Here is a 15687-nt window from a genome sequence, read left to right as displayed (position 1 = left end):
TAGACCTCTAACCCCTAAACCTTAAACCGTAAACCCTAAATCCTACACCATAAACCCTAACCTATAAACCCTAATTTCCAAACCCCAACCCATAAACCCTTATCCCTAATCCCTAATCCCTGATCCCTAAACCCTAAACCCTAACTCCTAATCCCTAAATAGTAAATGTTAATCTTGACTCTCTAAACCCTCAACCGTAACAAATAAAAACTAATCACTAATCTCTAAACCCTAAACCCTAACTCCTAAACCCTAAACCCTAACCCCAAACCCTAAATCCTAAACCCTAACCCCCAAACCCTAAATCCTAAACCCTACCCCCCAAACCAAACCCTGAACCCTAAACCCTAACCCCAAACCCTAAACCCTAAACCTTAAATCCTATGAGTGTTTTCAGTAATATCATTTATTTAAGTAATAGTTTTAATTAGGATTCATAAGTAGGAGTGGAATTGATAGTAGGAATGTGGGAATGGGAGTGGGAGTTGGGAGGGTGGTAGTGGGAGGAAAGGGAGAGTGGGAGTGTGGAAGTGGGAGTGGGAGTAGGAGAGGGGAGCTGGGTGTGGGAGTTGGAGAGGGAGTGGGATTGTGGGAGGTGGGGATGGGAGTGGGGGTGGGAGGATGGGAGTGGGAGTGGGAGAGGGAGTGGGAATGGGGCAGGTGGGGGTGGGAGAATGGGAGTGGGAGTGGGAATGGGGGAGGTGCTTGTGTCTTGGGTCCCTTAGTATCCCAATGACATCGCTTGACTTTAATAAACTAGCTAGAGCATATGAATAGTCAATATCATCCCCGTCCGTTCTTCCCACATTAGGAAAAAAGGGAGCTCATTTTGGGGCCTTTTAGAAGAGAGAGAAAATAGGCTCTCAACCAATCAGGAGTGGGCCAACGTAACGTTGAAAATTCAACAAAAGAAGATGAAAATAAGAAAAAGTAATAGTACTATATGTTCGTAGAAGCATGTCACATTAATGAGGTGATCTAATTTGAATCTTTTAAAAATTTATTTTCTGTGCAAAATTTGGTCATTCTGACACCGCAAGCGCGTCCGGAACGGCCCAAAACCCCAGAAACGGCACTGGAAACGCTGGAATCGGACATCCGGAGGCCCGGAAACGGCCAAAAAAGGCCGAAAAGTGGGATTTGCAGCAAAACGCGATCTGAGCACAGATCGCGTTTTGCTGCAAATCCCACTTTTCGGCCTTTTTTGGCCGTTTCCGGGCCTCCGGATGTCCGATTCCAGCGTTTCCAGTGCCGTTTCTGGGGTTTTGGGCCGTTCCGGACGCGCTTGCGGTGTCAGAATGACCAAATTCTGCACAAAAAAGTGTTGCTCTTATATGAACATTGAATGTAAAGCATGTGAAAGAATATATTTATTCCTTTTCACACTGACATTTCTCACGCAAGTATCCATATTTTCTTGCTTTTAAAGAGAGAGAAAAGAGAAAATAGTGAATTTCTTACAGGGCCCCAAAATGAGCTCCCTTTTTTCCTAATGTCACATCCTCCATGAAGTTCCCAAAGAAGAACACAATAAAAACTATCACAAACAGTGTAGCACAAAAGAGTGTAATCTCATTGGAACATTTGATAAGCAACCTTGTAGCCTGGACTCTCCTCTTTCTAGCACCACCAGTGGGTGCCAATGCATCCATGTTATGTAAGTACCTTCTTTTCCTCTCCTTCAATCCCAAAGGTGTTTCTTTCATCTTTTATACTCGTTCTCCTGCCTTCTCTTGTTCGTTCTCTATGGCTCATCAAATTTGATTGTATATAGATCTTTCCAAGACTTTTTTGGACTCAGCTAGCTTATTGAGTGACTCTTCCAATTTATGTCCCTCCAAGTCCAATGCATTTCACTCCAAGTCCAATGCTTTGGCTTTATCATGAAGATCCTAGTTCTTCCTTTGAAGATCCTACATGGAGTTATGCATTGCAACAATGATGCTATTTCCTAAATGTGCTAGCATCTCTCTGCTTGGGCTCTGCGCATCTTGCTTGCTTACATAGCCATTGACTGAGTATTGTTTAACCGATTGCAATAACCAAAAGCAACCCCGCATGTCCATTTCCAACAAATTGAACTAGCTCATGCATTGTATGGAAAGGAGGGCTCTTTTGGTTGGCAGGATCTAAAGGACACAAGGATCCTTCTACCCAAAGGTCGAGATGCTTCTTTCCTTGTGAACAAAGACTGTGGATTTTGGAAGCTCCCCTCAATCCTAGAATACATGTGTGCTTGCATATTCAGCCTCCAACTGTAAGTGAACCTGGTACTTGTTGGAGACGTCCTCAAATGGTGCCATGACTAAAGGATTATAGAGAAGGAGAAGGTGTGGAGATGCAAGCTTGAAGGAGTAGCATGTAGAAGAGGGAGGGCGAGGAGGAGGAGGGATGGGGGAGGGAGAACCAATAGTTGAAGAGGAGGAAAGGGGGGCAAACCAACAAGTGTGGAGGGTGAGGAGGAGTACGCATGGAGGAGGAGCAGGAGGGAGGGGGGAGGAGGAGCAGCAGTGGAGGAGGGAGGGAGGGGGAGGATAGGAGATGCAGGCATGGAGGAGGGAGGGAGGGAGGGGGACGAGGAGGAAGGGGGACGAGGGAGTGAGGAGGGGGAGGGGAGGAGAGGGGAGGGGGAGGAGGGAGGGAGGGAGGGGGAGGAGGGAGAAAGGAGGGGGAGTGAGAAGGGGGAGGGAGGGAGGGAGGAGAGAGGAGGGAGGGAATTCAAAATTCGAATTTTGAATTTTGAATTTTTTGGTTCCCACCTAGGAGTACGAGTTGTGTAAGAGGTGTAAGAGGTGGGGTCACTTTTGAGCTTAACCCACCTAAGTGAGGGGGGGTTAGGACCTTTTGGGACCTATCTTAGCCCTTTCATTAGGACTAATCCATTTCTTATGAGGCCCTTTTGAGACCCCAATTCTCCCCTAATGTCTGTCTTTCCAAGTGAGGAGCGGGATGCACTCCTTCCAAGCTCTGACCAAACCTACCGCCAGGTCTGACCTAACGATCTTTCAAGGGAATTATGAAAGAAGTCACTCGTACCACCAAAGGCCAGCCCAACAACCCACTCCTATCGACCTGCAATTTTCCAAATGGCTTTTGGTAATGTCGATCCAAGGGGCGTACTTAGTGAACAATCGGGGAAGCAATTTGGCTATCAAGGCAACATTTTTTTGTCTCACATTCAGGAGTCCAAGCCCTTCCTGCAGCTTGCAAACCTTTAGAGGCTCCCACGGGATGTAGTGCATGCACCATCGGCTAGCTTCCTCAGCCCACAAAAATTTTCTAAAGAGGGCTTCGATTTCGAGCCAATGGATCTTCTTGAAGCTCTAAATGGAGGCAACATATGTAATGTCAGAGAGGCAGTTCTTCACCAATGATTTTCATATCCAACGAGGACCTTGTGAGTGTGGGATTCTAGAAAGCATCAAGCTCCGTCTATAGCTAGAGCAAGTCATTCGCATTTCTCACCTGACCCAACCCCCAGATGGCTTGCTGACACAGGAGTCTCCGTCCCTACAAGAGGAGAAGTCTACTCTGCACCAAAGGTTCAACTGGTTCAAAGACAAGGTCAAGGCTAAGCTCAGGGCCTGGCATGGCATTAGCCCAAACCTAATCTCCTGAATAGAGAGAAAGATTCTCCTAGTTATGCATAGGATAAATCTTGTAGGAATGCAACAATTGTCACCATTATGGTGAAATTATTATACACTTATTTTTCAACACAATTAAGTCATTTACCATAAAGATTTCATGTGGAAAGCACCATGGCATGGATCCATATTTTTTCTCATATAAATTGATGGAAGATAAAGTGTATCATTGTCCAATGTGATCTGCCTCTTAAAAGAGGATACTACCAAAAATCTTGTGAGAGAGCATGTTACTTGGTGAGGACACTTCTTTCTTCTTCTATTCCTACTACATCTCTTCTGAATGCTCAAATTTTGGCTAGTTAGGAACCTAGTGATGATTATGTTATACTAGAGATCAGGGATGAGGATGTAGTGGGACTTGAGGAGGAGGAGAGAAGGAGATAAAATGATAGGAGAGAGCTATCATAGAGATGAATTCTGCAAACATGAATGCATTGGCAAGAAGGGGGATCTCATTCAATGTGTTGTTTGTGAACACCTCAGTATTTTCCATTCAGTACAGAGGAGATTCTAATCCTCTCTAATCCTAGTAAAGAGGTCAATGACAAAGTGATGATGTTCATTCTAAGGTTGGATACAAACACTCTCATGTACTTCAATGAAAACCTTGAATCTAAGAAGATAATGTTCATTTATTTTTTAATGCAGTGTGGTCATAACACAGATACCTCTATTAGTACAAAGTCATGTGTTTATGCTTCATTCTCTCCTTTTGGTAATACTTATTATCAAAGTCATGCATTTATGCTTCATTCTCTCCTTTTGGTAATACTTATTATCAATAATGAAAGGACAAAAACATATGTTTGTATGTGGTTTCCATCTACAAAATTTCAATGACAGTGAGTTGTCTTTATGGCATATTGCTAGCAGCTTGCATTGGAGTTTGGTATGTGTGGACTTGAAAGCTAGAGAATGTTCCTTTCTTAATTCAATGAAAGGATATTATGGCATGATGATATAGTAAGTATATAGTAAATGTTGTGTACCCTATGCAATGCCCATGCTAAGTATACTATACAATATCCACACTAATTTGTGTTATATATTATCATGATTGGGGGGTCTATAAAAAATTTGATATATGCCATTCAGGTAGTCATGCACCGATATAAAGGTGACTTAGTAGACACAATGGATTACCTATAATGCCCAATAGTACAACGAAATATCCAATGGATTACCTACAATGCCCAGTAGTATAATAAATTAACTCCAACGCAAGTAGAGGAGATTCAATCAACACTTGCACTTCAAAGAAGAGGAGGTTGATTTTACACAAACAATATCAAAGGCTCCACAGGAAGCACTGATAGAATCATAGTCTCCACATGGAGCACCAACAAAATCACATCTTCTAGACAAAGCACCATAGCCTCCCCATGAAGCATCGCAGCCTCCACATGAAGCACCGGCGCAAGACTCTACTCCATTGTCAAGCATCTAGATGGTTGTATTCTCAAGTATCTTTGCATGGATTTCTTTTTGTAGAATGTAGAAAATGTGTATCTACGAGGAGCATTTGCTCATGATTTTTAAGGAGGATTGAAGGTATTTGTTAAAAATACTTTGAGATATTAGCAACGCCTATTCTCCATTGATGTATAACATGTTGTTAAATCTCACAATTGTCCCTTTGTATAAGATTTTATGTTAAATTTCACAATTGTCCCTTTGATGTATAAGGTGTTATGTTAAATTTACAATTTGTAATATTTTGCACTTTCAAAACCTTCAAATTTTATCTTAATTTTTAATCCTCAAGTACTCAAAAATATGTATAAAATTGTGTTCAAAGAGTGCACTTTCCAAAATTACTTACAAAAATGAATTTGGAGAGTGGATGAGTCCAAAATTAATTAAATGCCTGTTTGAAGATATTACAGCACTTAGGGGGCAAGGATTTTCAAGGGATATAACTTGTCTGATTTTAAATGAAGATTTAAATCAATTTTATAGAACTAAAAATATTGTTAAAAATCCCCTGATCAAGGGGCTCTTTCTTTGGTGATTGGTGGAGTTGGTCGATTCCCATCATAACATGTTTTTTAAACCACAATGTGACCTATATTGCTTGTATACGGCATACCATACAACGAAATAACATATTAATTGGTACATTCTTGGTCAACTAATTACCATTTTTTGGCCATAAAAGTAGATGTTTCTAATGATTTTCAAATATATTTAGATTCATGAATTAAAATTTATTTAAAATATACTTTTTGATTAAGAACATTTTATACAAATCTTTGGTAGGTGGAGCTATGGGAGAAGGGTGCATTTGAAAAGCTACCTCCCAGTCCATGTAACTTGACCCTCAAGGAACCATTCTTAGGTGAAAAATAGTATGAAAGAAGAAGAATCCTTTCCTAGGAAAATCCAGCTTGGAAAGTATATGTGGAATACATTATTTGCATGATAGCAAATTAAGATCTAGGGGCTAAATATAACTCAAAATAGTATGAGATCTAGGGAACCATTCTTAGGTGAAAAATAGTATGAGTATAGAAGAATCCTTTCCATAAATAATTCATCTTGGAAATTATATGTGGAATAAATTATTTGCATGATGCAGATTAAGATCTGTAGATAAAATACACCTCAAACAATATCAAAATTTAAGCAACAATATAATGCCATCCCCAAACTCTAATTTAACATGAGAAAGGAGAACTTTTAGATCTTCTAGAGGAAACAGAATTGAATCTTGTAGAGAGGGGAGGACCATGATGATGATTGAGACGTAAGAGTCTCATTGCTATACTCATTGTACTTAGACAAAGTTAGGACAAAATTTGTTTGATTAACCATTTCTCATATGACATTATGCTTGAATATTTTCAAATAAGAGAAGAATGGTTAGTTTGGATTACATTCTCTATAGAAGTACTACTCCTATGTGTTAATATATTTGATTGAATAAATTTTACCTATTGTATTTGCATATAAGTAAAGCATGTTTTATGTTAATAAAATGTGCTAAGAGAATATTGCATATGCTAAAAGGAGAATTTGCCTATGCATGCAATTTCAATGATGATTATGTTTAGTCATGTATCTTATGAGTATAATACATAAGCATTTTAGTTCAATACACAAATATAATGCTATTAGATATATGAATAAGTAGTCCATGTCTTTCAATGGTGCAACTAGAATCAAGCATGAAAGTTCATTCTCACTGAAATAAATAGAGTGTTAAATTTCTTGAAAGAAAGATATGACATAACATGTCATTCCCTCTAGACACTACATTGAGTGGTTGCTCTCCTTTACACTATTGATCCTAAAGTTTTCTAGTTAGAATTCCTTATCTATCCCAAAAGAAACTTCTTCATATTCAATTCATGATATTCTACAAGTAATAGTGTGACATTCCCTCCTCATGGGCACAGGGATCATCTCTATGATGGGCTGTATCATCGGGAGAGGGAAGATCGTGCTCTTCCTAGCAGTCTATTGGCCCTTAGGAAGCCTCTCTATGTCCGGGAGGTTATCGAACACATGTTGTTCGATCGGGGGAGGGCTCTCATGGGGAGGGGAAGGCCGAGGGGAAGGCTAAGGGGAAGGTTGAGGAGAAGGTTGAGGGGAAGGCTGAGGGGAAGGCTGAGGGGACGGTTGAGGATCAGGAAGGTTGAGGCTCAAGGGAAGGCTGAGGTTGAGGGGAAGGGTGAGGGGAAGGCTAAGGGTCTCAGGCTAAGGCTGAGGCTAAGGCTAAGGCTAAGGGGAAGGTTGAGACTGAGGGGAAGGCTCATGCTCTTGGGGCTAGGGAGTGGGCTCACGGGACTTGGGGAAGGGCTCACGAGCATTGTAGGAGGGCTCACGAGAGTCTTGGGACACCTCACGAGAGTTGGGGGAGGGCTCACGAGAGTCAGGCGAGGTGCCACCAGACCAGGATAGGTTCGTGTGCGCAGATGCCATGGAGGTGGTGGAGGTAGAGGAGGAAGTGTGGAGGCGGCATCCAGTGGGTCTAGCAGTGTTCTTCACTCTTGCCATTGAATAATGAGAGTTAGGGTTTTTTTAACATTTTATATTGGCCGATCATGTTTTGACATCCCTTTTAATTACATTTAGGGTTTCATCGTGCACCCTGGCCCCCCCCTAACCCCTCCAACCCCCCCCACCCTCATCGCCCTCCCCCCCATTGCCATCAACCTACTTGCCCCACCCACACCCATCACCCTCCCCTATACCCCCCAACCCCCCTCCCCCCCCCTTGCTACCACCCCACCCCTCCCCTTGCCCCACCCCATGCCCCTCCCTTCTCTCCCCTCTCCTTCACCATGTCTCCGCTTTCCTGAATGCCATGTGAGTACAAAAATTGTGGTCGAAATAAGCAAGATATTAAAGAGTGAGTAAACAAATTGTAGTCAAAATAAGCAATATATTTACTTCATATTTGTATGCAATTACACCATAGCTTCTGTTGGTGGTTGGACCCATCTGTGCCCTTCTCTCACTCTAGCTTGCAACTAATGTGTGACTCCTTGACTCCCTATGGATGCTTTCCAAGCACTATGCCTTCTATTCTATGATACAATTTGAACTACTTTTGCAGGTTCTGATGCCTTTGCCTTTTCACACTTCAAAGTCCTTCCTAGTAAACATCTAAAAAACCAGTCAAACATCTCATGCAATGCATTGCTGTGAGTGACACCACCACCATGCCTTGAGTTCTTGAAGTAGGCTTCCTTGGCTCTATAGTATGACTTCTCCATGCCTTGTGTATTCCAAATGGACAAAGGACCCCAATTTTGTACAAACCATGGTCCGTGTGCATAGAGAATATGCTGCAAACATGATGAGAATCAAATCAGCACCAAAAATTGTTTATAAATCAAGTGCTAAATATTACGATGGTGCCAAGATTACCATGTAATGCACAATGTGCGCTTCCCCCCATGCTTTCACCATTAATTGCATAAACTCTTTCACACCCATCCTGAACCTTTCATAATACATCTCATCGATTTGAACCTGGCGAAGCAATGCATCTACCTTTGTCCATACTTTAGCTCTCAAAGTTGCTACTTGAGGATGAGAAGCCTTATTGGTCGTGCATTCACACAATGCTTTCCAGTATTCCCAACCCAAACTACTTTGAGACAATGTATGTTTGCCTTTGTCGAGATTGTGGTTCGATAGCAATCTCCTTGCCTTCCCTCCACCCATAGACACTTTTGTAGGAAGATTTTGTGTTGCCCCAGACATTTTCTTATCCTCCTTAAGTTTGACATATGCTCCATGGAATCCCATCTCTGACAGCAACTTCTCAGCTTCTGCAATGCACCGTGTGGATACTTCTTGCGGAATTAAATTCCAAGCATAAACAAGATGCAAATACAACAACTTATCAACTACGCGCAGTTCTGCGTGTTAAGTACACATGTGTACTCTCTCAAGTGGGATGGGCAAGATGGGATCCCACTTTGGATCACTCTTGTCGCAATTGGGAGCTTGTGTTTGGCTGCAAGATAGAATGCCATTCTCCCATTATAAGCCAGCCTTTTGCTTACATTGCAAACACATGCAATAAAGGCATGTGTTCATTGCATTTGCCCCTGTATCACAACCATGCAAGCATTTGAGGGTTTTCAAATCACCAACAAGATGCCATTCAACTTGAAAGATTCCATGGCCATCGACTGTCAATGTTTGCCCTTCCTCTTACCTTCGGATCGTCAATGGGATTCATGTTCTACCTAGAACCCACTTCAATGTCTCATGGCACTCTTTTGGAGTCTCAAATGCTGCAAGCCACCATATATCTTTCTCTGATTGCACTGAGAAATCTTGCTCTACTTCTTCATCCCCTTGAACAAAGGCTAAGGCTTTATTCATGATGCAGAGTTGACTCTCTCTAACTCGTGTTCTTTCACCAATTGAGATTCATCCATTTTGATGAAAAATATGAGGTTTCCATTGCAATCTATACAACAAAAAAGAATAATCATTAGGATAAACATGATATAGGAAATGAACTAAGTAAAGTGCAATGCTATGATGGATTTCCTCTTACCATCTTCTCTCATGCCATAGAATTTGACCATTGCTTGTTGCAGTTTGTCAACATCTAAGTAGACATTGTTGAAAGCATTCATCTCAAAGGTTTGCAAGCCAAATTTCTTTTTACTCTTCGAAGTCATTTTGCCCCTTACGCAATGGTACCCTCCAAGCATTTCTCTTGCACATTGGTTTGTTTCTTGCTGTTCACGTCTCATAGACCAAGGTGTGGGTAGGGGCACTATAGACTTCTTGTACTTTCCCAAAATAGTAGACTTGAAATTTTTGAAAACATATGTGTAAGCTTCATGACTTACACCAAAAGTATCACAAGCTGCAAGCATCTCCTTTGCATCCACAATATCCTTGAAGTCCTTCATCACCTCTTCAGCAACTTGCACATGTAGGCGCTTGTGTCTTGGGTCCCTTAGTATCCCAATGACATTGCTTGACTTTAATAAACTAGCTAGAGCACATGAATAGTCAATATCATCCCCGTCCGTTCTTCCCATCACATCCTCGATGAAGTTCCCAAAGAAGAACACAATAAAAACTGTCACAAAAAGTGTAGCACAAAAGAGTGTAATCTCATTGGAACATTTGATAAGCAACCTTGTAGCCCGGACTCTCCTCTTTCTAGCACCACCAGTGGGTGCCAATGCATCCATGTTATGTAAGTACCTTCGTTTCCTCTCCTTCAATCCCAAAGGTGTTTCTTTCATCTTTTGTACTCGTTCTTCTGCCTTCTCTCGTTCCTTCTCTATGGCTCATCAAATTTGATTGTATATATATCTTTCCAAGCCTTTTTTGGACTCAGCTAGCTTACTGAGTGGCTCTTCTAATTTATGTCCCTCCAAGTCCAATGCATTTCACTCCAAGTCCAATGCTTTGGCTTTATCATGAAGATCCTAGTTCTTCCTTTGAAGATCCTGCATAGAGTTATGCATTGTAACAATGATGCTATTTCCTAAATGTGCTAGCATCTCTGCTTGGGCTCTGCACATCTTGCTTGCTTACATAGCCATTGACTGAGCATTGTTTAACCAATTGCAATAACCAAGCAACCCCGCATGTCCATTTCCAACAAATTGAACTAGCTCATGCATTGTATGGAAAGGAGGGCTCTTTTGGTTGGCAGGATCTAAAGGATACAAGGATCCTTCTACCCAAAGGTCGAGATGCTTCTTTTCTTGTGAACAAAGACTGTGGATTTTGGAAGCTCCCCTCAATCCTAGAATATGTGTGCTTGCATATTCAGCCTCCAACTCTAAGTGAACCTAGTACATGTTGGAGACGTCCTCAAATGGTGCCATGACTAAAGGATTATAGAGAAGGAGAAGGTGTGGAGATGCAAGCTTGAAGGAGTAGCATGCAGAAGAGGGAGGGCGAGGAGGAGGAGGGATGGGGGAGGGAGAACCAATAGTTGAAGAGGAGGAAAGGGGGGCAAACCAATAAGTGTGGAGGGTGAGGAGGAGTACGCATGGAGGAGGAGCAGGAGGGAGGGGGGAGGAGGAGCAGCACTGGAGGAGGGAGGGAGGGGGAGGATAGGAGATGCAGGCATGGAGGAGGGAGGGAGGGAGGGGGAGGAGGGAGTGAGGAGGGGGAGGGGAGGAGAGGGGAGGGGGAGGAGGGAGGGAGGGAAGGGGAGGAGGGAGTGAGGAGGGGTAGTGAGGACGGGGAGGGAGGGAGGGAGGAGAGATCAGGAGGGAGGGAATTCAAAATTCGAATTTTGAATCTTGAATTTTTTGGTTCCCACCTAGGAGTAAGAGTTGTGTAAGAGGTGTAAGAGGTGGGGTCACTTTTGAGCTTAACCCACCTAGGTGAGGGGGGGTTAGGACCTTTTGGGACCTATCTTAGCCCTTTCATTAGGACTAATCCATTTCTTATGAGGCCCTTTTGAGACCCCAATTCTCCCATAATGTCTGTCTTTCCAAGTGAGGAGCGGGATGCACTCCTTCCAAGCTCTGACCAAACCTACCGCCAGGTCTGACCTAACGATCTTTCAAGGGAATTATGAAAGAAGTCACTCGTACCACCAAAGGCCAGCCCAACAACCCACTCCTGTCGACCTGCAATTTTCCAAATGGCTTTTGGTAATGTCGATCCAAGGGGCGTACTTACTGAACAATCGGAGAAGCAATTTGGCTATCAAGGCAACATTTTTTTGTCTCACATTCAGGAGTCCAAGCCCTTCCTGCAGCTTGCAAACCTTTAGAGGCTCCCAAGGGATGTAGTGCATGCACCTCGGGGGGGTCACTCATCATATGTAACCCTATCACGTGAGTTCGACAGAAGGATATTTTTTATTCCTAAAATTAACATAAATAAAAATACAAAAGGAACTATTTAAAATAGTTTTGGAAAAAACTTAAAGATTTGTATAGAAAAAGGGTACATTTTATTAATGAAAAAATTTACAGATAAGGGATTTTAAATATAGGCCTTGAACACACGTGATATAGAGGGTTTACACATAGTGACCCCCTCGAGGCATGCACCATCGGCCAGCTTCCTCTGCCCACAAAAATTTTCTAAAGAGGGCTTCGATTTTGAGCCAATGGATCTTCTTGAAGCTCTAAATGGAGGCAACATATGTAATGTCGGAGAGGCAGTTCTTAACCGATGATTTTCATCTCCAATGAGGACCCCGTGAGTGTGGGATTCTAGAAAGCATCAAGCTCCGTCTATAGCTAGAGCAAGTCATTCGCACTGCGCTCCTCACCTAACCCAAACCCCAGATGGCTTGCTGACACAGGAGTCTCCGTCCCTACAAGAGGAGAAGTCTACTCTGCACCAAAGGTTCAACTGGTTCAAAGACAAGGTCAAGGCTAAGCTCAGGGCCTGGCATGGCATTAGCCCAAACCTAATCTCCTGAATAGAGAGAAAGATTCTCCTAGTTATGCATAGGATAAATCTTGTAGGAATACAAAATTGTCACCATTATGGTGAAATTATTATACACTTATTTTTCAACACAATTAAGTCATTTACCATAAAGATTTCATGTGGAAAGCACCATGGCATGGATCCATATTTTTTCTCATATAAATTGATGGAAGATAAAGTGTATCATTGTCCAATGTGATCTGCCTCTTAAAAGAGGATACTACCAAAAATCTTGTGAGAGAGCATGTAACTTGGTGAGGTTTTGTGACGTAGAAGAGGCTACTACAAAAATCTTGTGAGAGCATGTTACTTGGTGACGTTTTGTGAGAGAGCATGTTACTTGGTGAGGTTTTGTAACATACGACATTCATAGGCTACTACCAAAAATCTTGTGAGGGAAAAGACCCTTGATAAGCAAGATCATGTACAACAAAATTTTGCATGATTTATTGGGCATCAGTTAAATTTAGCTTGAATATAAAGTGACTTATTGCCATTACGAAAGAAATTATGCTATTTTTGTTGTAAAAAAGAGAGGATGTTGAAACGTGAGGCCTTTCCTTAGTCAAATACAAAAATATACAACTTTAGATACAAAACGTATTACAGGTTGGGAAAATTCCATATGATAGAAGCATAAGGTAGTTCTAAGCATTAACAATGAAGTTAGTAATAATATTAACTATTCCCGGTTGGGAAAAATCCATAAGGTATAAGCGTATAAGGTAGTTCTAAACATTAGCAATGAAGTAATATTAACTGCCTCATAAAAGATGCTAACGTGTGAACAAGGATGCTACCCCATAAGTTTGCTGAGAATGTGTTACTCTGCAAAGTTTATGATGTCCTCTGAACTATGCTTAAGGGGGAAGACAACAGTATCGTCAGGATTACTGAAACACTCCCAGCTATAGCTGCCTCCATCTAGGCTTTCAGAGTTCCGGCGATATCAATCACAAATCGATACTTCACGTCGCCTTTCTCCAGCTTTGTCATTGCAGCATTCACTTGGTCTATGGGGATCTTCTCGATCGTGCTTGTAATGTTATGTTTGCCGCAGAAGTCCAGCATTTCTTGCGTTTCTGTTGTGCCCCCGATCAAGCTGCCTCCCACAAAGCGACGGCCTGCACATGCATCAGGACGAATTTACACAACTTCCATGTTTGATAGTTCTGGGAGACGGTCTTTGCAACTGTTGGGTACACATTACTTACCAAAGATTACAGCACCGGGGGCCAACTTTAAAGGTTGGTCCGGTATTCCAACCAAAACCATCTTCCCATTGACGCCCAGGAGGTGCAACAGAGGCTCAAGAGCGTGCACTGCAGATACGGTGTCGATTATGTAGTCCAATGATTTGAAAGCTTGCTGCAGAACATTCCATGCGGACCACAGCTTTCACAAGTCAATTCCATGGAGAACCATGCAACATCATTAAGAACTGGTTAGGGCATACCGTATAGAATTGTATAGCCTACAAACCCAAGTTACAAGTGGCAACTTCACCTTCATCTGGTTCTCATCCTTGCTGACAATAAAACGATCGGCGCCCAACACCTCCTTTGCTGCCTTCTCTTTGCTTGGCGATGTACTGATGACCGTCACGTTTAACCCAAACGCCTTGCCAAACTTCACTGCCATATGCCCCAAGCCTCCAAGCCCAACAACTCCGAGGCTCTTCCCTCTTTCGGTCATGCCAAAATACTTCATAGGGCTGTAGACAGTTATACCGGCACATAGCAGGGGAGCTGCCCCATCCAAGGGAAGATTTGGGGGTATGCTGAAAACAAACCTGATAGAAAGAGAGACAACGTTAGAACTTGAGGGCCGTAATTCACACTAAACATATCCACTGCTGAAGTAAAAAATGCCTTACTTCTGGTCGGACACCATAAGCGTCGAATAGCCACCTTGGGTAGCACTTCCGTCGTAGTATACGCTGTTGTATGTAAAAATTACTTTCGGGCAGTACTGCTCCTGGCACTTCTCGCAAGCATCGCACTTTTCACAAGAACCCACCATACATCCCACGCCAACATGATCGCCTACCTTAAAATTTTTCACTTTAGCTCCAACTTGCGTAACGATTCCAACAATCTCGTGCCTGCATCAGAGACACGAGTATTATACGTTGGATTCGATTGGAGACCAACCTGACCATACCAGCATCATTGCTCGAAAGTCAAGAACATAGAGCATCACTACACTAAGCCGTGAACCGGCATCTTCGGAACCTCGAATATGCACCGTGTTAGCAGCCTGGGTAGCCATCCGGCTAGACACAAAGGAGGGAGACTCACCCTGGAACCATAGGGTACGAGGAGCTTTTCCACTCATTACGAATTTGATGCAAATCGGAGTGGCATATCCCGCAGTGAGTGATTTTGAAGGTGACATCCTCTTCTCCGGTAGCTCTGTCAAAAACGGGCAGCAAATCAACAAGGCGAGCGGATGCAAGCAAAGCCATCACGACCACATGAATAAACTAATAAAGCTGCAGGATAACAACATTTCTACGGGATAAACGAGCTGGCGATTCAACGAGGGACAAGATTTGGCGACGTTAATCCAGCAAGATGATGAGGGAGAGACGAGAGTGTTAGGAGTACTACCTGCGAGTGAACTGGAAGGGGGCAAGGATACCAGAAGAATCCTTGGCAGCGTAACCCAAAACCGCTTGAGCCATGAGAACCGTGAATGGTTGAAGCTAGCAAGATAGAGAGAGCTGGGGTGGCAAGACGAGCACTTTGGAAGTTGCTATACGACTTTGAATGGGGGCACGCTGATGGAAATAGGCCTCGAAGTCGGTTGGGATATTAAAGGCTTTGCAGGGACACGCATCATGCATGGTCTTCTTGAATACTCATTGCTGCGATAATAGTCATTGCTGCGATAGTACATCAGTTCTTCTCTTTGGTTTTACTTCTTCACTTGGAACATGACCCTTCCTCATAGTCCATATAAATGTCTAGTTCAACCTCTAATTGCTTTACTTTACCACCACGAGTTCAATTCTAATTGTCTAGCTTGCATGAGCTTGTGTGTCTAGACTCTTCCAAATATGATCTATAGCAATGCCAACACAGATATAGATATGGATGTGATGCCACGTACAATAATCCAGAATAACAAATACTCCTTGCTC

General features: G+C 42.7%; 1 protein-coding gene across 1 annotated transcript; it reads right to left on the bottom strand.

Annotated features, from left to right (window-relative positions):
• Nucleotides 1-13287: 13287 nt before the first annotated feature.
• Nucleotides 13288-15314, bottom strand: LOC147887410 (putative mannitol dehydrogenase). Its single transcript, XM_087394112.1, has 6 exons — nt 15155-15314; nt 14843-14956; nt 14419-14646; nt 14049-14334; nt 13757-13910; nt 13288-13666 (listed from the first exon to the last, which is right to left on the bottom strand). The coding sequence occupies exons 1-6, from the start codon at nt 15226-15228 to the stop codon at nt 13467-13469; spliced, it is 1056 nt and encodes a 351-aa protein (XP_087250238.1). The 5' UTR covers nt 15229-15314; the 3' UTR covers nt 13288-13466.
• Between the last annotated feature and the right edge of the window lie 373 nt (nt 15315-15687).

This window comes from Dipteris shenzhenensis, chromosome 23 (genome assembly GCF_047967505.1).
Source record: "Dipteris shenzhenensis isolate YYH24624 ecotype China chromosome 23, Dip_SZ_1.0, whole genome shotgun sequence".
NCBI lineage: Eukaryota > Viridiplantae > Streptophyta > Polypodiopsida > Gleicheniales > Dipteridaceae > Dipteris > Dipteris shenzhenensis.
This window is presented reverse-complemented; position numbering and strand designations above follow the sequence as displayed.